This window comes from Mchenga conophoros, linkage group LG17 (genome assembly GCF_057382185.1).
Source record: "Mchenga conophoros isolate Kocher_MC1m ecotype Shallow Benthic linkage group LG17, M_conophoros_male_GT1.1, whole genome shotgun sequence".
In the NCBI taxonomy this organism is placed as follows: domain Eukaryota; kingdom Metazoa; phylum Chordata; class Actinopteri; order Cichliformes; family Cichlidae; genus Mchenga; species Mchenga conophoros.
The window spans coordinates 4261737-4287666 of record NC_140542.1 but is presented as its reverse complement, the minus strand read 5'-3'; the positions used below and the strand labels follow the sequence as shown (position 1 = coordinate 4287666).

The window sequence follows — 25930 nt, the reverse complement described above, 5'->3', positions numbered from 1 at the left end:
ACTGCCATCTACACCAAACACTGCTTTCGCATTTTCTCACCTGTACAAATCTTTACATCCAAGTAAAACTGGTCTTCCGCCTTCCTCCTGCTTTAATTCAGTGCATCTCTTATCAGAAAAATAAAAAATTGACACCAAAACTTAAAGAAATTACATCAACAGGGCATTGCCTTCACTTTTACATTGTCCTACATTCCTGCTAATTAAAATTTCTTTGAAGGAAATGTGTTTAGTATAAGTCCTTCACTACATGCATTGTAGGGGGGGGCGTGGTATGAAAAGGGGAAAAAAACCCAAAGAAAATGCTTGGACACTGCTAGCATGGGCGCCCACACAAAGGCAAAGCAGGAGATGAAGCATCGCTGAATATGTTTCCAAAACAACTTCATTCTAAGCAAAGACTAGAAAATATGGTGAAGCATATCTTCCCTTTGGCTTCACCTGCACAAGTGCCAAGATAGGTCTCCCTTGCATAATTGGTTTTCCCTTTGTTGGAAGCACGCGTTGGGCTCTTCAAATCGCGGACAAACAGTATCCCACATTCTTAATTTTTAGTTCACAAACACTTCTTTAATGACTAACTACTGACATTTTGGGGATGTTAGCTCTTTATACAGTAAGGTTACAGTGGGATACAAATAATATCAGGCTGATCCTGCCACGATTTGTTCCCTCAGTTCAAATCACGGACTAACAGTATCCTACAGTTGTTTATGTTTTTAAACCCATTTTGCACAGAGAGGCATTTTTTGACAAATGTATTGATAGCAATGTTGAATATTATTATCCATCCATCCATCCATCCATCCATCCATCTTCATCCGCTTTATCCGAGGCCGGGTCGTGGGGGCAGCAGCCTAAGCAGAGAGGCCCAGACCTCCCTCTCCCCAGCCACCTCCTCCAGCTTATCCGGGGGAACACCAAGGCGTTCCCAGGCCAGCCGAGAGATATAATCTGTCCAGCGTGTCCTGGGTCTGCATGCCCGGAACACCTCACCCAGGAGGCGCCCAGGAGGCATCCTTGTCAGATGCCCGAACCACCTCAGGCTGGCTCCTTTCGATGTGGAGCAGCAGCAGCTCTACTCTGAGCCCCTCCCAGATGGCCGAACTTCTCACCCTATCTCTAAGGGAGAAGCCAGCCACCCTTCGGAGGAAGCTCATTTCTGCCGCTTGTATCCGCGATCTCGTTCTTTCGGTCACTACCCACAGCTCATGGCCATAGGTGAGGGTAGGGACGTAGATCGACCGGTAAATTGAGAGCTTCGCTTTTACACTCAGCTCCCTCTTCACCACGACGGACCGGTGCAGCGTCCGCATTGCTGAGGCTGCAGCCCCAATCCGTCTGTCGATCTCCGGCTCCCTTCTCCCATCACTCGCGAACAAGACCCCGAGATACTTGAACTCCTCCACTTGGGGCAGGAACTCATCCCCGACCCGGAGTGGGCACTCCACCCATTTCCGGCTGAGAACCATGGCCTCAGATTTGGCGGTGCTGATCCTCATTCCCGCTGCTTGACACTCTGCTGCGAACCGTTCCAGTGCGAGCTGGAGGCCCCCATCCGATGAAGCCAACAGAACCACATCATCCGCAAAAAGCAGATTCTGAGGCCACCAAAGTGAAAGCCCTCCGCCACTTGGCTGCGCCTAGAAATCCTGTCCATAAAAATCATGAACAGAACCGGAGACAAAGGGCAGCCCTGGCGGAGCCCATCACCCACCGGAAACAAGTCAGACTTATTGCCGGCAATGCGAACCAAGCTCTTGCAACGGTTGTATAGGGATCAAATGGCCCATAGCAATGGGCCAGACACCCCATACTCCCGCAACACCTCCCACAGGACAGCCCGAAGGACACGGTCGAATGCCTTCTCCAAGTCCACAAAACACATGTAGACTGGTTGGGCAAACTCCCATGCACCCTCAGGTATCCTTGAGAGGATAAAGAGCTGGTCCAGTGTTCCGCGACCAGGACGAAAACCGCATTGTTCCTCCTGTATCCGAAGTTCGACGAGTGGACGAACTCTCCTTTCCAGTACCCTGGCATAGACTTTCCCAGGGAGGTTGAGGAGTGTGATCCCCCTGTAGTTGGAACACACCCTCCGGTCTCCCTTCTTAAAGATGGGGACCACCACCCCGGTCTGCCAGTCCAGGGGTACTGCCCCTGATATCCACGCAACATTGCAGAGGCGTCCACAACGTCCTACAACGCCCAGAGCCTTCAGGAACTCGGGGCGGACCTCATCAACACCAGGGGCTCTGCCACCAAGGAGTTGTTTAACTGCCTCAGTGACCTCGCCCCCGGAAATTGGCGGGTCATTCCCCTCATCCCCAGACTCTGCTTCCTCCCCGGAAGACGTGTCAGTAGGTGCACCGGGTCTGTCCAGCGTCCTCCCCCGCCACCTGATCCAACTCATCACCAGGTGGTGATCAGTTGACAGCTCAGCCCCTCTCTTTACCCGAGTGTCCAGAACATATGGTCGCAGGTCTGGTGATACGGTTACAAAATCGATCATCGACCTGCAGCCTAGAGCGTCCTGGTGCCACGTGCACTTATGGACACTCTTATGTTCGAACAAGGTGTTCGTTATGGCCAAACTGTGATTTGCACAGAAGTCCATTAACAAAACACTGCTCGGGTTCAGCACGGTGGCACGGTGGTTAGCACTGTTGCCGCACAGCAAGAAGGTCCTGAGTTCAGTTCCAACATCAGGCCGGGGTCTTTCTGTGTGGAGTTTGCATGTTCTCCCCGTGTCTGCGTGGGTTCCCTCCGGGTACTCCGGCTTCCTCCCACCGTCCAAAGACATGCAGCTTGTGGGGATAGGTTAATTGGATAACCCAAATTGTCACTAGGTGTGAATGTGCAAATGAATGTGAGTGCGAATGGTTGTTTGTCCCTGTGTGTTAGCCTTGCGACAGACTGGCGACCTGTCCAGGGTGTACCCCGCCTCTCGCCCTATGACAGCTGGGATAGGCTCCAGCGCCCCCTGCGACCCTGAAAAGGATAAGCGGAAGTGAATGGATGGATGGATGGATGCTCGGGTTCAGACCAGGGAGGCCATTCCTCCCAATCACGCTGTCGTTACCCACGTGAGCATTGAAGTCTCCCAGGAGGACAACAGAGTCTCCAGGTGGAGCACCTTCCAGCAATTGATTAAAGCAAAAATGAAAGCTTTCACGTAATGTCAAAATTGAAAAGCTTCGATTTTTGAGTTCATATATTTGTTTATCTGACTCAGAGGAGTCAGTGCCTTACCAATCATGAACCTCACTGCACGTCACTGATGTGAGTTATGAAACACTGCTTAATCACTTATCTGGATTATGTGTTAATATTTTTGACTTTGTTTTGTAAAGAGGTTGAAAGGAACCAAAATAGGAAACTTCCCTCATATTGAGTTCTTATCTCCACCAGAATCCCAGCGTTGATGTTTGACGGGAATGCATTCTGAAAGCTGTCTGTGTCTACTTAAATGAAAAGCCAGATAACCTGTTCAAGGAATTCTTGGTAAGTTAAAAACGGAACGATCAGTTATTTTCCTTTTTTTTAATTTGGGATTGGAAATGGAAGGTGGACTTACTTGTCCATATGTATATGTAATTAACTTATCTTTTTCTTTTATTTTTATTTATGTGGATCTTGGAGCAAGCAGAGAAACAGAGAAGCTGACTTTGGGAGTCTATGTTGTCAGACATGAAGGAGCAAGCTCTGCAGATACACCTTAGGACATTGGTGTCATCGTAGAAGGATGCACTGTGCAGCAAGCTCTTAGTGATGTGGCAAAGGGTTGTGCCCTCCTGCTTGGACTAATCTACACTCTAAATCTGAGCATTTGAATTTCTTCAGAAGGTACTGATGGAGTTAGATGGGAACAACCTATCCATGAAGGTGCAGGTTCTGAAAAACAAACTGCTTGAGTTTGAGCAGCCTGCACTCTATAGTTCTATAGAGGACACTGAACTTCTGCAAGGCCTTTCACTTTTCTGCGTTCTTTGTTCTTGGACCTTTACCAACATCCAACTACACTGAAAAAGACTGCTCCTAACTTTGGACTTCAGTTTACGTTTTGAAGCAAAGGTTATTTTTCTAAATATGGACAAAAATGACACTAAAGTAATTTCTCCCTGCTGTTTGCAGGGCTGTATTGTGGGCTTTTCATTGTAGCCCAATCAAGTTTACATTAAGTCATGTTAATGTTAAAAGGGCGATTGTGGCTCAAGAGTTGGGAGTTCGCCTTGTAATCGGAAGGTTGCCGGTTCGAGCCCCGGCTTGGACAGTCTCGGTCGTTGTGTCTTTGGGCAAGACACTTCACCCGTAGCCTACTGGTGGTGGTCAGAGGGCCCGGTGGCGCCAGTGTCCGGCAGCCTCGCCTCTGTCAGTGCGCCCCAGGGTGACTGTGGCTACAATGTAGCTTGCCATCACCAGTGTGTGAATGTGTGTGTGAATGGGTGGATGACTGGATATGTAAAGCGCTTTGGGGTCCTTAGGGACTAGTAAAGCGCTATACAAATACAGGCCATTTACCATTTAAAAATGTTGGAATCACAACACTTTCCAGTTTTAATCATTTCAGTTTAACACGACATTCTTTATCTTGTCTTCCTGCGCTTAAAATGCACTTGAATACATGTAAAGATTGTTTAGGAAAAAAGATCTAGAAGCATTTGAATTGCTCAAAGTGTGCTTCAACAAGTTTTACACAAAGTGTTATTAAAGTTAGGTTAACTGAATAAACTTGTGTTCGATTTTTTAAATTTACAAACTTAAATAGAGTAAGTTGCAATTCTGTTAAAGTGATTTAATCCTATAGTTTCAGTAGAGCGTGTTTTGGGTGAGTAGATTTATCAGATTTACTTAAAATTTGTTGTTCAAATTAAATATATCATACATTTTATATTTCACTAACCCAGTTGTGTGGAACCGGTTGACATAACTGGGTGGAGTAAATACAACATTTTATTTCTTAGAGTGTATAGAAAAACATATTATAGCTCCCATATCAACAGCCATAAAAGAGGGGTGGCCATTCTTATGGCGAACAATATGTCATTCGAACTCTTTAAAGAAATAAAAGATAAAGAAGGACGGTACATTGTTGTAAAGGGCAAAACCTTAAATAGTGTCTTGACTTTTGTCTGTATATATGCACCACCAAATAGTCCCAAATCATTCTTTAAAGATCTTTTTGACCTAATCTCAGTGGAGGCAGAGGGAATTTGTATTTGTGCAGGGGACTTCAACGTAATATTGAATTATAATTTGGACACGACTAGTCAAACTAGATGCAAAACACATATAAGCAGACACTTAAACTTGACACTTGAGGAAACGGGACTGGTGGATGTCTGGAGATTACTGCACCCTTCACAAAGGGACTACACACATTACTCAATTCCACACTCAGTGCACACCCAGACTGATTATTTTCAAATGCAAAAGGAAGAATGTCACAGAGTGTTAGACTGTAGAATCGGGGTAGCGGATGTCTCAGGGCATAATGCGATTTTTTAAACAATTCAGTTGGACTCACTTCCAAAGAACACGGTTTGGCACCTTAATGTTGGGCTTCTGAATAATTTTAAAAGAATTTTTTTTTTAAAAGAGCTGGAACAAATCTTCAGGACTAAAAAGGACACCATAACACAGAAACAAATTTTAGAGGTTAAAATACAAATAGAAAATTTATTGAATCAGGAAGCAGAAAGAAAGGCAAGATATTTGAAACTAAATTATTATGAGATAGGCCCTAAATCTGCCAAATTATTAGCTCGCAGACTGCGAAAACAACAGATAGATACAGCAATACACAAAATTAGAAACCCTATAACTCAAAAGTTGGAAACTAAACCGGAAGAAATAGAAAACATTTTCAACAATTACTACCAAAATCTCTATCTGCAAGAAGGAAATGTAGATGTACAATCAATGAAAAACATTTTGTACTCCCTAGATCTACCTACCATCGGGAAAAACCAAAACGAAGTACTTACTAAGGAAATCACAGTAGAAGAACTGAATAAGGCAATCAGTAGACTGAAAGCCAACAAAACCCCAGGCAGTGACGGGTTCCCCGCAGAATGGTAAAGGTATTTCGGGAGAAGCTTAACCCTATATCCTGCTAAGAACTCTGAATTGGACATTAAAGAATGGCCAGATACCCCCGTTGTGGAATGATGCTATCGTATCTTTGATCCCCAAGGAAGGAAAGGAAGGATGTAATATTGTATCTGAGGGACTTGAACACCTCCCTTCCTAAGCTTCTGGAAGTAATAGCAGAATTTCATGAATGCTCGGGATATAAACTAAACATCGCAAAAACACAAATGATTCACTTCAATTATGTACCGAGCAAAGAAATTAAAGAAGGCTTTAATATCAATTGGAAAACTAAAAAAATCAAATATTTGGGTGTCTTCATAACAAGAAGCCCAGCTTCATTGTCCATCCATCCATCCATCCATCCATCTTCATCCGCTTTATCCGAGGCCGGGTCGTGGGGGCAGCAGCCTAAGCAAAGAGGCCCAGACCTCCCTCTCCCTCCAGCTTGGAGGAGGTGTACAGTTCATTGTACAGTTCAAATTATTTTCCAATCACGGATGATATTAGAAAAGACTTGGAGAGGTGGTCAACATACCCATTGGACTTTAGCAGCAGAATAAATGTGATAAAAATGAATATAATGCCAAGGCTGCTGTACATTTTCCAGGCACTGCCGGTTGAAATCCCATCTCAACAGTTCGAGGCCTGGGATAAAATGTTGTCGATATTCGTATGGGGAGGCAAAAAAGGCAAGAATACACTTCTCCACCCTGCAGTTGCCAAAGGACAAAGGGGGTGCCCAACCTTAAATTATATTTCCAGGCAGCACAATTACCCTTTATGCCTATGGTGTGATAATTCATACACTGCAAAGTGGAAACAGATTGAGACACAAGATAGCACGGACTATAATGTCCAGACACTGTTAGGAGAAAATACCTTAACTGACATTATTAAGTCAAAACTCGATCCCATATCCCAGTTTTCATTACAAATGTGGTACTCTACTGTCAAACATTTAAAACTGCAAAATGGCCGGAGGAAGTTGAGATGGATAGCCTTGGACAAGAGTTTTAAACCAGGACAATATGACTGCTCTCTGTTTAATTACCAAAAAGGACAAAGTTAGGAGCTTTCAAGAGCTTAAGGACATGTTTGAATTGGAAAACCAGGATTTTTTTCGATATCTACAACTTCAAGATTATTACAATAAAGAGATAGCTGAAGCTGAGATGATTAACCCTCTAATTGAAACATTGTGCGACGCCTACCAGCAGAAAACTACTAAACTAGCATCCAAATTATGCTCTAATTTGATGAAGAATCAAAGATTTACCTCTTTATATGTAAAGACAAAATGGGAACAGGAACTAAAACTATCAATTACAGATGAAACATGGTACCAGTTATGGGGTTCACTTCAAACGTCTACAAATCCCCTACAGTGACGGGAATTTAATTGGAAATGTCTTATTAGGTTTTTTATCACTCCTCACATTAGGAGTAAGCAGTTGGGCATACAGCAGCCTTGTTGGCGAAACTGTGGTGAAATGGCAGCTAACCACTCCCATATCTTTTGGTCTTGTTCTAAAATTAACCCATTCTGGAAAACAGTGAATGATACCTTACAAAAAGTCTTTGGTTACAAGGTCCCTGAGGATTGTACTGCTTTATTTTTAGGAAATATTGATGATAGAGTTAAAAGAGAGGACTTATATTTAACTAAGATTCTTCTTACTGCAGCAAGAAAAGCCATTACCAGGCTGTGGCTTAAGCCTGAGGCCCCAACTTTCCTTCACTGGACAAACATAATTCAAAAAGTATACATAATGGAAAAATTAACTTTCGCATTGCGACTGAAACTACAGCTCTTTACTCAGAACTGGTCAATGTTTATCATTTCTGATGCAAGAATTGACTTTACTCTCTGAGAACTGTCTCTTATCTGGAAACCATAACAACAACGACATGTAGTCCTGTAGATTTTTATGGATGTAACTTTTATTGTTATTATTAATATTATTATTATATGTGTGCTTTATCTTTATCTACCTGCATATAATCTGTACGAGGGGTTCAGTGGAAAACCAAATTACTGTCCTTTATGTGTACAAACGTTCTAATCTCTACAAATTTTCAACATGAAGGTTTTGGTTTCACATAGGAATCTTAAATTTTATTTTAGTTTATGATCAAATTCTAACTAAGAAACAAAATGCTAATAAAAAGAGATTTGCAAAAAAAACAAAAACAAAAAAAACATTACCTTGTATGTATGTGTGTGACTGTCCTTTATATTCTTACTTTTGTCCACATGATTGCTGGGAACTGATAAGGAAGCAAAGAAAAGAAAGAGCTGTTATGTAACCAAGCTCTTTTGCCTTTCAAACTTTAAACACTAAAGTTTGTACCTGTAAAAAATGTTTAACCTTTACTATAATCCTCCTTTAGAGTATCAGCCCACAGTTTGAGTTTCATTCTCATCAGTATATCCTCAGTAATAGCAACAGCACCATCGTAGCCAAATGTTTGCACCAACAGATCCACAGTGCCTGTTCTGTCCATCCCATCAACCCGAGACTTTGGAATGTGTGTGAATCCTTTCAAGTAATGTGCTTGAGCACATTACTTGAAAGGTACCAGTGGAAAGTCCTGAGTTGCTCATCGACCATTTCTTCCAAAATCCCAAGAAGCAGCTCTGGAACACGGGCCATAGTTACATGTCGTGTAATTAGTTGCACTGCTTGTGTCCATCCTCTGCTTGAGTTCAAATGCAGAAGCACTTTCAGTTTTGAGTTCATCTAGTCTGCTGTTGTTGTTGTCGTCTCACCCACTTCCTGCTGACCTCACAGTCATGTAATCAGATAGAAACTGCTCTCACTGCACACAGTTAAGAGCCGGGTGTTTACTGTAAGTGCTTTACCCCTGCCCTTTCTGCCTATTTTTCATAGAAGTCAGTACAGTATATGGAAGAACAGGTTCAGCTAGTCCACTGAAGGTGGTTGTATGTGGATTTGGGGGTTTCTTACAGTAATAAAGTAATAATAATGTAAAGTAAAAGACAAGATGCCTTTTTATAAAGTGCTTTGTACAAATAAATGTGACTCACATTATAAATTTATGAAAGACATCAGGTAAGATTTCACTTTATTGTTGTCAGAAAAGTTGAATCTGACCTGATTGTTATAAGCCTTACCTTATATACCTTATAATATAAAGTGCCTTGGGGCGACTGTTTTTGTAATTTGGTGGCATATAAATAAAATTCAATTCAATTCAATTGAGAAGTGTGTTTGTGTGTGTGTGATTAGTCCCAGCTGTGTTTCCCTCCTGGTCCTCATTCCTATGCTTGTGATTATTTTTACATTTGTCTTATATAAATATGATTAAATAAATCCTACTTTATTGAAAAACTGGCTATACCATGATTTGATGACTGGAACAGGAACTCCCTTTATCTACTTGTTGTGCTCCATTATCCCTAGAATCTAGGGATCTCAAAGTCCTCGAGGGCTGGTGTCCTGCAACTTCTCCATGTGTCCCTGTTGCAGCACTTCTGAATATAATTGGTAGGGTCATTAGCAAGACTCAATAGAACTTGACTGCATGCTGAGGTGGCAATTTAGTCATTTGATTCATGTTACAGCAGCGCATAAGTGAATGAACATGCTGCAATAAAAGTACTTTTAGAAGTACATTTTTCCAAACACTTACATTTACTTCAATTTACTTGAGTAGGGTTAGGGGTTGCCACTTCAAAACATGCAGTCAGGTTCTATACTCTTGCTAATGACCTACTAATTTTATTCAGAAGTTTTGCAACATGAAAACACATGAAAAAGTTGCAGGACACCAGCCCTCAAGGATTGGACTTTGAGACCCCTGCCCTAGATGGTATGTAACTAAATCACACTGGCTTTCTTACTAACGGTCATCTATCTGTATTGCTATTACTATTTCTGAGTAAATGTAAGACATGTACATGATTATAGTGAACAAATGATAAAAAATAAACACATTTGAGAAATTACAAAATAATTAGGAATGAAATGCTGTAAAGTATACAGGCTATTATTTGCAAATGATTTATTGGGACTTTAATTAACAGGTCTAAAATCATGTTATTTAACAAACAACATATTGTTATTAACTAATACCCACAAATTCTCACATGCTTATGCCACTAATCATATCATGTTCAGCAATTTAAACTTCTTCATTTTGTTACTATTAAGCTATATCCTGATGTTCATTTGTGTTTCAAGCCCAGGCAGATCATTGTGTGACTGGTAGCCTGAGCCATCATACTTCATCAGCAGTGACGTTTCTGTTTGTCTATTTTTTAGTCTTTTCATCAGACACATTTGCACACTGAAATAAAAGTGTGTGATCACACAAATACCAAACTAATTGCACAACAATGAACACCAGAACACAGAGGACTGCATCACATCCTCCTAACAGGAAGCAGGAAATACAGTCTGAGAAGAAAATGGAAAATAAGTGAGTTGTTGATAACAAAATGGCAACAACAGATATCATTTGCTTGTAAAATTGCTGTCCTACAGACCTTCCTCCACCTGCCTCGGAGGCTTTACGAGGATCATGTGACACAAACTGTTTGTGCCCAGGCTGGAGGCTTCCCGTCATATGCGACATCAAGCTCCGCCCCACTGTGCTCCATCTCACCACATCCATCAGGTCCAAACAAAGTTTCAGGATCAGAATATGGTTTCTTGAGAACTTTGAGAACCCTAACAATCTGCAGGACACATTGATAATAACCTTTAAATGACCTGTAACTGGAGGTACAATAAGTTCACTCAAAGAAATGAAACAGCTGCTAGACATGCAACAAGGCAGGTGATGACTGAAACATGTTTTTCTCCACCTAGTGACGGACTCAATTTAACTGACTTGTACTCACTTCAATTAATTCCAACAATAATGCTGAGGTAAAAAAGCACTTCAATGAGAAATTCACTACTTAAGGACTACATTAAAGTTTCATGAAAAAAAAAAAAGTTGCCTAACCTCAGAGAAGTCTCCTTTTTCTGCAGCTTGAATTGCATTCTGAGCAATGTAATTGCGTAAGACCACACGGGGGTTGATGCCGTTCATCACTTTGAGTCGCTCCTTTATGATAACAGGTAAGTCACTTGTGCTATCACACTCCCGTCCTAAACGCATCCTGAGATTTAAACACATAAAAAAGCAAGATGGTAGAAAAATGATGGGGGTAAAACAGATATTCCTGCTGATTCATACAATCTGAAACATTGTGTAAATAAGCATGAACAGATATTTAGCTAGGCAGCACTGTGGTGCGGTGTTTGCATGTACTATTTATATGTGGCTTCTTTCCAGTACTTTAGCTTCCTTTCATGGTCCCAAGACATACATGTTTGGTTAAACTGGCAATTCTAAATTTCCCTTAGGTGTGAATGTGAGCCCAGGTGGTTGCCAGTCTCTCTGTGTGAGCTCTGCAAGAGACTGGAAACCTGTTCAGGATGTACTCAGCCTTTCACAGCTCCAGCCACCTTACAGCCCTGAACTGGATAAGCAGAAAAAGCTTTTTGTTTCATATTGGATGGATGGATAGATAGATAAATCACGGCCTTGCTGTATTGGTCCATTTGATCAACCTTTGTTGTTACTATTTATTTTATTTTCAGTTGTTACAAACGGGACAGACATGTCTGGGGGATAGGAAAGGGAGAAAGAAAGAAAGATGAAGGAAAAGGAAAAACAGAGGGGAAGAGGGACAGTGAGAAAGGACACTTAAAAAGAAAGAAAATCTCCCGGATCACCTGTTGAGAGAAAAAAAAGACAGAAAACATGCAAAAAAAAAAAAAAAAAAAAAAAAAAAAAAGCGCAACATAATAAACACAACACCATCCATCCATCTCCATCTTCATCCGCTTTATCCGGGGCCGGGTCGCGGGGGCAGCAGCCTAAGTAAAGAGGCCCAGACCTCCCTCTCCCCAGCCACCTCCTCCAGCTTATCCGGGGGAATACCAAGGCGTTCCCAGGCCAGCCGAGAGATATAATCTCTCCAGCGTGTCCTGGGTCTGCCCCGGGGCCTCCTCCTGGTGGGACATGCCTGGAACACCTCACCCAGGAGGCGCCCAGGGGGCATCCTTGTCAGATTCCCGAACCACCTCACCTGGCTCCTTTCGATGTGGAGCAGCAGCTGCTCTACTCTGAGCCCCTCCCGGATGGCCGAACTTCTCACCCTATCTCTAAGGGAGAGGCCACACAACACCATCGCATTAATCTAGCTAAGTGTAAATAACAGTAAATACTAAATATTGAATGTTGTTTTGCAGCACGCAGGACCAACAGCACAATGTGCTTTGAGGTAGCAGCCAAGAAAGGTGTAGTTTGTGTCTATGAACAGTGCACACCTGTGTGCACACCTGTGTGGATGACCGCGCTTGTATTCAAAAGGTTTCTCCATGTAATGATCTACTAGATGGTGTAGGGAGACATAGCTCCGTCCCCCAGGGCATCAAGCAGGCATGGAGGAGATCCAGCCAGTACATACCTGAGCAGCCAGCCCCAGACACCAAGAACCACCAACATTTTAATAAATAAATAATAAATTAAAATAAAATAAATAATGCTGTTCCATCCCAGCGGTGCTGAAGGTAGTCAGGCCATTAATGGCAAAGGAATGGGCTATCTGAGTCCGGCTCTGGAGGTCATCCATTCAAGGCCTTGACATAACCCCTCTCCCATAAGTGCACAGCAGGACTGTATGTGCCACGCCTGAGGGCATCAGCAACCAGCAGGGAGTGTGGTGAGGGGAGATAGGCCTCCATACTTTGGAGGGCCTGAGATGTTCCCAGAGAGGTGGAGTCTGAGACCCGACCTGACATATAGACACAGACAAACAGGCACACACAGACACAAATGTGCATTCCCACCCTCATGCACACATATACAAACACTTGGCACTCACCCAATGTAAAAACAGACACAAATACATATTGCACACACAATCACACTCCCCAAACATACTCTATACCCCAGGTCCAGGTACCCTCGCCCCCAGAGGGGGAAACCACACCCAGGAGACCCAGGAGGTGTTACCCTTTCCCCTGGGGTGGAGGCAAGCAGACTGCCCCCAGCTCCGCAGCAGCAGGGAGGCCTCATATCCCAGACCCCAATTGGACAGCTAACACCTTCTCCCAGCCCATCCGCCCCAATGGATAATAGAGAACGGGGGTGTGTGAAGATGTGTGCTGCCCACAATATAAAATGAGTTGGATGTGGAGCAGCAGTCCCCAACCCCCAGGCTATGGACCGGTACTGGTCCGTGAGTCGTTTGGTACCGGGCCACGAAAGTTGAGGCTCAGGTGTAAAATTCATGGTTTTTATCGTTTTTATTGTTAACTGTGTTTCCCTGGGTCTTTTCCTGTGTGTTATGAAAAAAAAATTTTTTTTGGTTTTATACTGGTTTTATTTTGCTGTATTTATCCGCTACACCTTAAAGGCCGGTCCGTGAAAATATTGCTGAACATAAACCGGTCCATGGTGCAAAAAAGGTTAGAGACCGCTGATGTAGAGTACAACAATTATTCTTTTGTTTTGCATCTTCTTTTCAGTTTTTCTGGTAAACATTCATCAGCGATGCTATTCCAACAAATCAGAGTGCAACACAATCAATCACAAGTACCCTCAGTGCTCTTGCAGATTGGGGGATCTAGGGACCAAATCAGTTTTTCAATTAATGTGCTGCACCAGCCGCTTTTGTAGAAGCCATAAAAAAAATTCTGGCTTTCTTTTCATACCTGTATCGACCAATCCAGTGGATCCAGTCATCACGTTGCTTCCTTTTAAGGTCATCTTGGTTGGTCTCGACGAGCTCCTTGAGTCGGCCCAATAATTCAAGCTGTTCGGTCATACCTGGGCTGTCTGCCACCATGCCATACATGAGTGGATTGGTTTGTGCCAGAGACAGGATCATTGCCAGTTCACTAAAAAGAGACATGGTTATGTTTAAAGTTCATTTTAACCCTGGGGTCAAATTTGACCCCATGGTTTCCCTAGAAAACCAATGGGGTCGGCTCTGACCCCATGGGTTCTCCAGGGTTAAGTCCACCTCTAGTGCTTCTTGGTTTTTCCATATATACATATTAGAGTCTTCCACAATATACCCATTTAAAATACCAGAAAACTTAGCTTTAACTTACAGATTATCCTGGTAAGATTGGCTCCCGAATTGCTAGCATATAAAAAGAAGAACAGATGTAACGATTTGAAACTACAGTGGTAAGCAAGGATTCGAGTAACATTGGGAGTATATGGTGGGCAATTGGCAGATCTTATATACATGTTCTGGTTGTTCTATGAAAAGAACATCAGCCACCATACACCCCCTCACCGATCTTCCATTGTTGGCTTATTAGCCACCTTTAGCTCCTCAATAGAGGCACACTGCTCTAGGATGAGGTCCACCACTGAGCCCACAGTGGCTCTCTCACTATCGCCCTCTTCAGGCCAGGGGACACGACTCAGCAAGCGGAAGGTGTTTGTGAAATCGGCACCTGGAAGGCATAATACCAAGGCACAATGGTGACAGAGTGAGAGGGAGAGGACATATAGGTAGCTTAATGATTAGGCTTCCAAGAATCCTTTTTTTTTTTTACCTGTGTTGTGCATGACACGCAACAGATCTGATACAAGCTCTCGGTCCTCTACCTCTTCTATTCTTACAAGGCCCAGCTTTTTCCTCATGATAGATAGGTAGAACGCCTTATACGTGGGCATGAATTCATCCAGGACGGCTCCTGCCTCTGCTGGATCAAGCTCAGAGCCCAACGCCTCAGCTAGGCGAGCCAGGTTCCAGCGGCACACAGATGGCTGTGCTTGGTACGAGTAGCGCCTCTTTTTGTCTGAGGCATTGCTGACAAAGTCTGGATCAAATCTGACACACAGAAAGACGGTCATCATGTATAATATAATACAAGCACAGAATGTAATTTTCAGTTACTATGCCTCCAAACACTGCAGAGTTAGACTGTAAGGCTTCTACTCTCCGCTGCATACCTCTCCATGAAGCCAAAGGGGCCATAGTCCAGGGTAAGACCCAGGATGCTCATGTTGTCTGTGTTAAGGACACCATGGCAAAAGCCAACACACTGCCACTGGGCCACTAGCCTAGCAGTTTGCGTCATCACCTGAAAATAAACAGAAACTGAAAACTGACACACCAGCATGGAATGAACCAACCTAAACGGAGAGTAAAACACGTGAAATTTTTGTTAGTTCTCACCGCTCTGAAAAAAGCCAAATTCCTGTCTTTCCGGATGCTGTGAGCCTGCTGAATTTCAGGATAAAAAGTGCCACCAATATAATCCAGCAGCTGAGCACGGATATCATCCCGCCCGGCACTGGGACCCTGCAGACCTGAGAATTCATCTCGGCCCAGAAAGATTTCAAAAGAGCCAAACCTTCAAAAATGAAAAAAAAAGAGAGAAAGAGCCATGATAGCATCTGTTTTTTAAAAACACCATTATTACTTATATTTTTCTCTCTATACTGCTTCCTGTGTGGCAACCTGATGAATGTAGGAGCGACACGAAGGACAACTGAGCAGCGCTCAAGAATGCGTTGGCCATTGTTGAGTGGATCTCTGCTGACATAAAGGTCAGAGGTAACAAGGGATGCTGCTCGAGTGCTGGGTATCCCTAAGGCAGCCATGGCCTCGCTGCAAAGGAACTCTCTGATGCTGGAGCGCAGCACCTTCCTGCCATCGCCGTCTCTGAGAAAATCCAAAAATATGTCAGATTATTCAGCTCTCAGTAACCATCAAGTGGCCAAGCTATTTTAGCAACTCAAACAAAGGCTGAGATAATTTATGATCAATTCCAATCAAGTCATAATACTAGCACAATTCTTAAAATCTGAGAGGGGCTTTCCCCCTTAACTTCAGCTGCATCCAATGGTCCTTAAAGGTGATTTTTTTTAAGCTAACTTCATCCACTGGGAAGCCATGGGAAAAAAGTTTTTCTTTGAGTGCTAGAAATGTGGTTAGGAAAGATTGAAAAACTACATCCTTTTGTTATTTATTTACTGATTTATTTTTAATTTGAAGAAAACCTTTTCAAAAGCTCTTTACCCCCAGGTCAGTGTGAAAATAATAATAAATAATGGATTAAGACTGCTGAATTATAGCTACTTTCTTTCTTTTAGTTGACAGTCAGATGTTTGCTGTGCATATAACACTTTTGGAATAGTATGATTATTTCGACCTCTGTTAGAGGGAACTTTCTCTGTTTAACCTCCTTAACATTTAATTGAACACCCCTACACTAATCAAATAAGATGGAAAGGCTGGGTGCGCTTATTTGTAACAGGCACACAGCTATTGAGCAGCATTTAATGTGTGCCAGGCAGTTAATCTCTTAAGCAGCTCTGCCCGGGTGAACGCTTTCACGTGAGCTATACTAATGTTTGCTATGTCACTTACTGAAGTGACCTTATTTATCATTTAGCAAGAAGAAAAACGGTCCCGGATGTATAAATATCAACTTTGTCCATGAGATGAGTCTGTATAATGTTTGAAAACTGAGATTAGTATTTTGGTCTAGACAACCCAAAACGTGGTGTCCACATATGTGGGAAGCAAACAATACCTGGAGTAAGGTGTGACTCCTGCGCCTTTCACCTGAACCTCCCATCTCCCGTGTGCACAAGACTCCACTTCACCGAGATACATCACAGCCCCATCTCCGAGCTGACCCGCAAACAGCCCGAACTGGTGCCCGCTGTAGCAGTGCGCCGCTGGCTCGGAGCCTGGCAACAGCCTGGAGCCACTCATATACTCCGGACCCAGAGGATCGCTGAGCACCTCCTGCGCACTCAGGCCCAGTAGCGAGAGCGCTGACTGTGATAGTGCCACAAAAACAGGTCGGACCAGCGGTTGGAGAGCCCGAATTCGGGAGAAACAAGCCTCTGGCACCACCCGAGACCCGGGTTGGTCCGAGTCATCTATTGGTAGTTTTTTCAATACGGTGTTATTGAAAGGTAAGCGCCCCAGAGCCGACGGAACACACTCAGCAGACTCCATGAAGACGTCGTGCGGCTTAATATGAGCCAGTCATTCATAATCACAGCTGTGTGGTGGTGTCTGGGACTTTGTAATGTCAACGAGTGTGAAATAGCCCCAAGGATTCAGTTCTATGAGGTCTAAATTATGTGTATGAAAATATTAAGTTTAGAAATATAATAATTTGTCATCAGTGTTATTTGTAAAAAAAACAACAACAACAAGGGGGTGGGGGGCAAAAGAAGTTTATTTGGGGGAACATGGGACGTTATACAAAGAATCTCCAGCAGATGGCGGTAACAAGACGAAGAATGTAACGTAACGTAAAAAAATATATATATATATAAAGAAGAAGAAGCCCTTAGCAACAAAAATGCAACATGTATGATGTAAATATGTGTGTTTTTAATATTCATACGTTTTTCCTCTAGCAGCTCGCTTAATTTAGAAAAGAGCTTCCAGTTGGATAACGACCGCGTTCAGAGCTGTGTCTTCCTCTGGCTGTGTGGGTAGTTGTCAGGCTAACAGCTAATAGCAGCTAATCAAACTTTTCAGCACCGATCCGAGAAGAAGATGGATTCAGGGGTTTTAATGGCCACCTCCAGAGGTCGGTTTGTGGAGGAACACTTAACACACTAAAACACATTTTCTAAACAATTAGGAGCAGGTCACAGTTGGGTTAACGCAGACATTTAGGGATTCGTTCCTAGCAAAATTAGCTTAAGTATACAACATACCTTTGAAATTAGCTCTGTATGCTAGCTTATTGTCTTATTCCTGTGTGCTAAGGTTACCTTGACAAATAATTTTACAGCATGTCTTATGAACGTGAATGCTGAATGTACAGACTAGGTAGCAAACATGGGGGAAATGAAGGTAACGGAGTTTGAGAAACATTGTTGTTGTTGAACATTCACTTGGAGGTTGCATTCAAAAACAAAAAGCTCCAGTAGGTAATGAACGAAAACGCTTTTGCTCACTGTGAACTACATAATATTATTGTCTAACACCATATTTGTTTTATTGATTATACCGTTTTTTATTATTCAATACAAAAAAATCACATAATGTCTCGGAAGTAACTGTAAATGATAACTTAAAGTTTACATCCCAAAATCATATATATATTTTGGTGTAATGTAATCGTTAACATCACAAGCTAATGTGATTTTCCAATATGGTGTCTATATACAATTTTTGTCCTATTCTCAATTAAATATAAGATGTAAATTATTTGCATAATTACATTTCATTGTTATTAATTAAATTTTACAGGGCATGCAACCTTTTTTTTTTAAAAAAAAAAAACAACAAAAAAACTGGATAGTCTGAAACGATGGGCTTTTGGTTAAGCATAAATGGAAGTACAGATTTCAGTGGTTTCTTTTTCTTTACAGGTGACTCATTACCTCTGGCATCACTGCGCCTTCTGGTATCTCCTTTGCAGCTTATGACAGCGTCAATGTGGCAGGTGCTAAAGAAACAGGACGTGATGAACTACTGGAAGGTGGCAGAGTTTGTCTCATTGGTGGTGGATATGGTCCCTGAGCTGCTAATGTGCAAATACAGGACTCAACTGAACCTAGGGTTAAGAGCTAGAGTGAGTACTAATGATAGTTATTTTAAAAAAAATAAGGCTTTAGGCTCATCACCCTCATGGATGCAGATAAACTACATGACTAGTAAACTGTGCTGTGAACAAAGGGCTTTTCTACTTTTTTTCTTCCCCTTAAACAGTATATTCTTGAATTGTGTCGAAATGAAGACCTTGTGAAACCTGAGTTTATCATGCGTTACCTGGACAAGGTTAAATCGTCGCACACCACCCTGGTAGATGTGAGTGTTTATACACAGATTAAGTTTTCATATTCAGCACACCTGTGTTTGACCCTTAATCCGCTTAGTCATGGCTTTATGAGGAACATAATTTTTATACATGTGTTGCAGATAGAAGCCTCAAAAGAGGATGTTACAGTTACCTTTCTTGAGTTGATTCAGACTCTCCTCAAAGACCCTGAAGAGAGACAAGACTTTTTCACGGTGAGGCAGCATAATTTACAACCCGTTAAACCAAATGCACCCAATTGTGTTATTTGTAGTGACAGTAAATTTCATATGAAGCAGATTTCTGTTGTCATTATTGTTATCAAGCTACAATACACCATGTTCTTTATTGTTTACTGTAATTAAGAATGCATGAATGAAAATGCCATAAAAGATAATAATGATGACAGAAACAAAATATCCAAAATGTATTATTTTTAGGGGTTAAAATGTTAAAATAATATATTACACTGCTGCAGTGTCTGGGTGTGGTTTTTATTTGGGTTCCAGTAACATTGTTTTTATCACAGGAAGTCTTTCCTGCAGAGTTTGGATCTCAGTATGACCGTGATCTGCAGACGCTGTTTTGGGAGTTCTACTGTCGACTGGCTCAACTGCTGCCTGTTCCTGACGTTGAGCAGGTGAGAGGTGTTGTACTGATAAATACAGTGTGTAACAATAAAATTTGTTCAATAAATCACTATGATTTAGTGAGTCACTATATAGGATCATTGTACAAATACTGATGTGGTAATATAAAGGAAGTGTTATATGGAGGTTTCCCACAAAATTACCAAAAAGACCCCACCCCAATTAATTGTATGTTTACAGCTATTTGGTACAGCTCTTAAGTTTAATGCAGTTTAATACAGCATATATGAAGCTTCAGTAATTTGAGTCTTTGATGTCAGAAAGTTGGCAATTCTACTTTGTGTTTATTATTACAGTCATGGTGATAGTGATGTATTGAGATTTTATAGAGATGTGACATTAAGTTGTCTGCCATTTTGGACAATCATGGTGACAATGTAGGATCAAGTGAATAAGGCCCCAGTCACTCAGGCCTAAAGACCAGTCCACAATCATCTTGTAGCCACTGGTCATGAGCGAAAAATGAGTGTTCCTGATAGTGATGTGTCGGTCGCGAACGAAACGGCTCTTAGAGCCGACTCTTTGAAGTGAACGACGCGAGCCGGCACCTTATTGGGAGTCGTGGGGGTTTTTTTTTTTCTTTCTCTCACCCTCTCTCTCGCACTTTTTTTCCGCTTCACTCCGCACGCGAGCCTTGTGCTTTGCGCTGGGAAGAGGGGGGAGGGGCAGTAGTTACACTCTCAGTAGCACAGGAACAGAGTGGGAGGGAAAGAGAGCCAGGGACAACAACGTCACATTAGAAAGGTATAGTAATCATCTACAACTATTTTCATTTGCGGATGATAAAGGATTCAGAAAGTTTATTCATGCAGGCCCATATGACAGAGAATGTGCATCTTCTTTTTGTTTTCGTATTTTAATTTATATTTAATTGTGTTGTGGTTTGCAGTGTTTTGTGTTGTTTCACTTTAAATTTGTTTAAAAGGAAAAAGCTGAAAATTTAAATAGTTAAAAGTTGAAATGTAAATAGTTGGTTTTTGTATTATATGATTTATTTATTACATTTTATGTGGAGTGAATAAATAAAAGTATATTTACAGTGGCCCCTAGAGACAAAGCACATAAAAACTCCAAAACACGTACAAAACACAACAGAAGTGCTCCAGGATGCTGGGCGCAGTGTTGAGCTTTTGTTACCTAGTGGCTACACAAGCCAGCAAGTACCAACAACCGGATTTGGTGTGTGGTAGTAACAGGTAAATGAACTTTTTTTTTTTTTTCAATTATTTGAACATATATGAGTGCTTGTGTATAAATACACACACACAATACACATGTGCTTTCAATTGTGTAATTTAAGTGATCTAGGTAGCTCTGGTTTGGAAGTTCAGTTAATGCTAGAAATGTGTTTTGGAGTTTGTACGTGATTTTTGGAGTTTGTATGTGCTTTGTCTCTAGGGGTCACTGTATATATTTATATATAAATAAAACCACTTTTTTTTTTCTTTTACATTAGTAATTCTTTTTGTGAAAGAGCCGGCTCTTTTTAGTGAGCCGAGCCGAAAGAGCCGGTTCTTCAAAAAGAGCCTAAAATCCCATCACTAGTTCCTGACTGGTTGTGTTTGGTTGCTCGAGGTTGATGATAGTTGCTGGGAAAATTCTGAAGCCTCAGTCAGGCAGAGAGTCATTGGCCCTGTACTATGAAGCAAGTTCGGTATACCCAGGATATATTTATGCCATCTGGCTTCAGATTTTTTTAAAAGATTTTTTAAAATATTTTTTAATATACAATAACAATAAAAAGGTTATGTACATAAAATCCAAACAACAAAACTGGTTGAAAACCTACAACTTTCTGTCCATGTAGCATTTATTCCAGTAGTCTTTGCACTATATGCTCATGCTCATCAGTTCACAAAATGTGTTTTTTGTCTAACTCTTAAAGGTAAATGGATAAGAGCTCCTTGTATCCTTGTATTTGTCTAACTCGGTGTCTTTGTTTAGCTTTCACTGTGTCAGCATATTTTACTCTGAGCAGTCAGTTTTAGTAAAGTTTCAAGCCCAATGACACAAGAAATTACTGCTAATAAATTATATGTTAAATGAGTCAAAATAAGTTAAAAATGTATTTTTATTAAAAATATATTATAATAATAATATGAATAATAATAATAATAATATGAATAATAATAATAATAATAATAATAGTATTATTATTAAAATGCTTCTGCATTCTTAGTCCTAAACCAGTGATGAATCTTACACCTGTTGTAATTTTAGGATCCTGTATGGGTCTGTATTATAGATGTGTAGAAAACTGCAAAAGGTCGAATCAACACGTAACAAATTAATGCTCTTAAATGAAAGCTGTGACCTAATATTTTAAAACCTACTTATTGTAGTGTCACCTGTTATGACATATGGAAAAAGATAAAGTTTATGATTAATACGAACTACATTATGTCACTGCTAATAATGCCACGTGCATTAGTAACACTGTTTAGGAACTGGTAACTGTCTGCACTTCTGAGGATTTAGGCCTTTTCATTTATTTAATCACTTGTACTAATAATGCCTGAACTACAGTAAAGGCACATTTTACTTGATAATACCAATGGTTCAGGTTGTTTTTAAGCTATTTTTGAAGTTCAAACCTGTGTTTAGGTAATTAATTCAAGTATACTGCATATTTATTACCTTTACCACAGACTGTGTCCTGGCTCAGAGCTGAATCCTCTGCATTGGAGGATTGTGTTCATGCAGTCTGTGAACCTGCAGATCTGAAAAATCTGCTCCAACACCACAAAAACCTTGCGCATTTAGAGCAACATGGTTAGTCACTTCTTGCAATCGCATCAATTGTATTTTACATTTTTGTGCAAACCAGTGGAAGTAACTCATGAATCTACCTCATTCCGTTTGTGCAGTTCCACCTTCAAGTATGGGCGACAGCATCGTTTCCTCACTCTCTGCAGTCCTCCCCAGCAGAGGATCAAAATGTATAGAACAGGCCAACGAGTCAGATCCACCACAGGGTACCGGTGAAGACGCACACACTGTGACATTTGTGGATGACATTGCAGTTGAAATAATCGCAGTGACTGATTATGCAGAGGTTGAATTGGGTCCAAGCACTGATATTGAAGTGCTGATGGGAGAACACTGCTTTGAAGGAAGAGGTGCTAATGCAGTGGCTGAAGATTCATTGGTCACATTTGCTGAAGAGAGAGCCAAGGAAGAGGGGTCAGGTGAAGCAGATGAGAAAGAAAGACAAGAAAAATCAAACGCCCATTCAGAAGTGAACATGGTTGACTCGGCATCCCCTCAGCCTGTAATGCCTGCGGGGCCGCATGACTGCCCTGACTGCGAAAAGAAATTCAAGTTTGCGTCTTCACTAATTGCCCACAGAGTCATCCACACCGGGGAGCGCCCTCATCGTTGCAGCGACTGTGGCCGCTGCTTCTCCTTCAGGCAGTCCCTCGACAGACACCGGCACACACACAAAACTGGGCGCAAGTATAACTGCCTCATCTGCGGAAAGATCTTCAACTCCCTGTCAGCACGCACTGAGCACAAGCAAACGCACATGAAAGACTACGTTTACACCTGCCAGCAGTGCAACAAGACATTTAACTGGGAGCTGTCGCTTGCGAGGCATCTAAAAACTCACACTGATGGGCAGACTGCAGACGTGCCTACAGACCGCTGTGAAGATGGGAAAGACTTTGCGATGGCCGAGGCCAACATCAGTGAGGCTAATGTTGAACTCTCTGAACTGCAGTGCCAGGTGCAGGCAGATGATAACTGCAGCCCAGACGGTGAGCAACATAAGGGCAGAGAGCCTCAGGGTCTCATCTCTGAACCTGACAATGATGTCATTACTCCAGTCAAGGTCCGTACAAGTGGGCGCAAACGCAGACCAACCATGAAGATCCAGCTGATAAATTTACAGAAGCAAATGATGACTAAAAGCAGGAAAGAGATCACGAGTGCAAACCCTCCTCCACTGAAGCCTTTGCCTTTAAGCTGGTAAAAACTTGCTTTTGATGCGTCATGTTTTAGATATGGTTTAGCTAGTTCCTGATTTTGTTGTGGTGGCATGATGCATGCTCTCTGAAACATAACATCCTGTTTTGCTTACACTTTTTATTACAAGTGTAGTTGTACATATGATTGAGTATAAAAATAATGGGAAAGAGGCTGATTAAAATAATTTTTGATTAATGTCTCTTTTCTTTTCTTTTACAGTGCAGAACACTCATATGGGTCACCTGTGGTCTCGTCGAAGGATGCTAATGAGAGCAAGTGTTCTTTAGCATTTTGGAGTTACTGAATCTTTGCACCATTAATACAAAATCCCAGAGAGAACAATTCATAAATAAGATTGAATAGAAAGTTTATTTATAATATTTATATAATATTATAAATGTCAAAGTATTGATAGATGTAGAAATTATAACTTTATTAAAAACGCAAGCACACTAATAAAGGAATAAAAAAATCCATTAAGAAATTGAAATAGTAAAAGAAAGGGCGATCATAAAATAAAAATCACATAAACGCAAATCTACAAGGGTGTGCATGAGAAGTGATCAAGGAGGTCACTGATTCTGTTAGGATTGGCTCATTGGGCAGGTGATTTCATGGCACAGGGGATCTGACAGCAAAAGCAAGGTCATCTGGAGGTTTATCCTCAACTGTGGAACAACCAGTTCACCTTGTCCTGGTCAATATTCCTGCTGTGTATAGTTATCGGTACAGTCTTAAATTAATTTTAAAAACTCAAGGGTTATTTATATAGAGCTGTTCAAAACAAGTCACCTCAATATGCTTTATATAACTGTCAAATAGCATTTAGGGTCACCGGCTAGGCGTATCTGTGGCCTCTTATAGTGCATAGCAGTGAAAATAAGCCTGAAGTACCTTATTAAACAACAAAAAATATAAAAGCATGTAACTGTTAAAACACAAAAGTTATAACAATTTATCCAACATTGATTTTGTTTTATTTTTAGTATGTTTTGTTTTTTTTTTACTCTCATTTATGATCATTTTGTCAGGTTCTGCAGCAGACAGCTCATCGGCTGCTTTCTCCTGTCCTGAGTGCTCCTTCCATCACTCAGAACAAGCACAGGATCAGCAGCACATCTATGACGTTCACTCCATTGAGATCACTGAGGACAAGTCAGTTCTTCAGGCACTCACAGATGAAGAGGGAAATTTTAGTTGTGCAGACTGCGAGAAAAGCTTCAGGTTCCTTTCCTCACTAAAAGCCCATCAGCGCATCCACACAGGTGAGCAGCCCTTCTCGTGCTCCCAGTGCGGGCGCCATTTCTCTTTCAAACAGTCGCTGGAGAGGCACAAGCAGACACATACCTTGGGACACCAGTACGAGTGTGTGATCTGCGGGGAAGTCTTCAAGTCCCTGGCTGCTCAGAAAGAGCACAAGAGCACCCACATGGAAAATGGGGAGTACCTGTGTTCAGATTGTGGGCGCGCGTTTACCTGGAAGTCAGCACTGGTGAGGCACCTAAAGACCCACAGCCTGGATGCTGGCAAGTCAGAGGATTCTTACAAATGTCCTCGCTGTGATTTGAGTTTCAGCTGTGCCAGCTACCTCAACAGGCATCTCCAGACTCACCAGGAGGAACGAGTCCATACCTGCAACTGTGGAAAGAGCTTTGCCTACCGAGCAGCTCTTACTGCACACCAGCGTATTCATCAGAAAGAACGGCCACACATGTGCACACAGTGTGGCAAGGGCTTCCTCTACAAGGGAGGTCTTCTGAGCCACATGAAGATCCACTCCAAGGAAATGCCATTCATGTGTTCTTTCTGCGGCAAGAGCTTCAAGAGAGAACGCAACATGAAGAAACACGAGCGCTGCCACACCAGAGAAAACGTTTTCAGCTGCTCACAGTGTGACAAGAGTTTTGTGTACAAGGCAACACTTGTCAGACACGAGCTGACGCATTCAGGTGAGAGGCCGTATCTCTGCTCTGATTGTGGGAAGGGTTTCTTCTCCCACGCAGAGCTTTTGAAGCACGAACGATTCCATACAGGCCACAAGCCCTTCCAGTGTCCCCACTGTGGCAAGAAGTTCACTCAGTCTTGCTACCTTACTATCCATCTGCGTTACCACACCGGAGTCCGACCATACGCCTGCAACGAGTGTGACAAGAGCTTCCTGAGTGCCAACCGCCTGAAAAGACACCAGCGAACACATTCAGGGGAGAAACCTTATGTCTGCGGAGAATGTGGGAAGGGTTTCAGGCAGTCTTATAATCTGAAAATGCATCAGAGGACACACGTCATGAAGTTTCCATAGAAATGATTTTCATTGTATTGACTGCATTTGAATTGTGTTGCAGGTAAAACACACTGACTAGAAGTTTGTTTGTCATCTTGGCTTGAATTCCTCAA

The 25930-nt window shown here is 42.0% G+C and overlaps 2 protein-coding genes across 6 annotated transcripts; one reads left to right on the top strand and one right to left on the bottom strand.

Annotated features, from left to right (window-relative positions):
- Window positions 1-5647: 5647 nt before the first annotated feature.
- Window positions 5648-17162, bottom strand: selenoo2 (selenoprotein O2). The gene is made up of 11 exons (XM_085252100.1): window positions 16680-17162; window positions 15602-15805; window positions 15317-15494; window positions 15091-15221; window positions 14691-14968; window positions 14455-14588; window positions 14235-14266; window positions 13833-14018; window positions 11071-11227; window positions 10607-10798; window positions 5648-10517 (listed from the first exon to the last, which is right to left on the bottom strand). The coding sequence occupies exons 1-10, from the start codon at window positions 17111-17113 to the stop codon at window positions 10631-10633; spliced, it is 1902 nt and encodes a 633-aa protein (XP_085108226.1). The 5' UTR covers window positions 17114-17162; the 3' UTR covers window positions 5648-10517; window positions 10607-10630.
- LOC146554917 (uncharacterized) lies at window positions 17056-25886 on the top strand. 5 transcript variants are annotated; one of them, XM_085252093.1, is made up of 10 exons: window positions 17402-17699; window positions 18490-18692; window positions 18830-18928; window positions 19040-19132; window positions 19447-19557; window positions 22216-22339; window positions 22435-23325; window positions 23395-23536; window positions 23756-23808; window positions 24568-25886. In XM_085252093.1, the coding sequence occupies exons 1-10, from the start codon at window positions 17666-17668 to the stop codon at window positions 25833-25835; spliced, it is 3018 nt and encodes a 1005-aa protein (XP_085108219.1). In that variant the 5' UTR covers window positions 17402-17665; the 3' UTR covers window positions 25836-25886. The 5 variants fall into 5 exon arrangements, with proteins under 5 accessions (XP_085108222.1, XP_085108219.1, XP_085108218.1 ...); XM_085252096.1 differs by lacking the exon at window positions 17402-17699 and adding an exon at window positions 17056-17070 and having other exon boundaries at window positions 18540-18692; window positions 22435-23536; XM_085252092.1 differs by having other exon boundaries at window positions 17404-17699; window positions 22435-23536.
- The last annotated feature ends 44 nt before the right edge of the window (window positions 25887-25930 follow it).

Excerpts from the sequence above, each read along its gene's own strand:
- LOC146554917 (XM_085252092.1), top strand. The coding sequence starts at position 17,666 with ATGGATTCAGGGGTTTTAATGGCCACCTCCAGAG. Across the intron at positions 18,693-18,829 it reads ACCTAGGGTTAAGAGCTAGA|TATATTCTTGAATTGTGTCG; the intron begins GTGAGTACTAAT and ends CCCCTTAAACAG. Across the intron at positions 19,558-22,215 it reads CTGTTCCTGACGTTGAGCAG|ACTGTGTCCTGGCTCAGAGC; the intron begins GTGAGAGGTGTT and ends CCTTTACCACAG.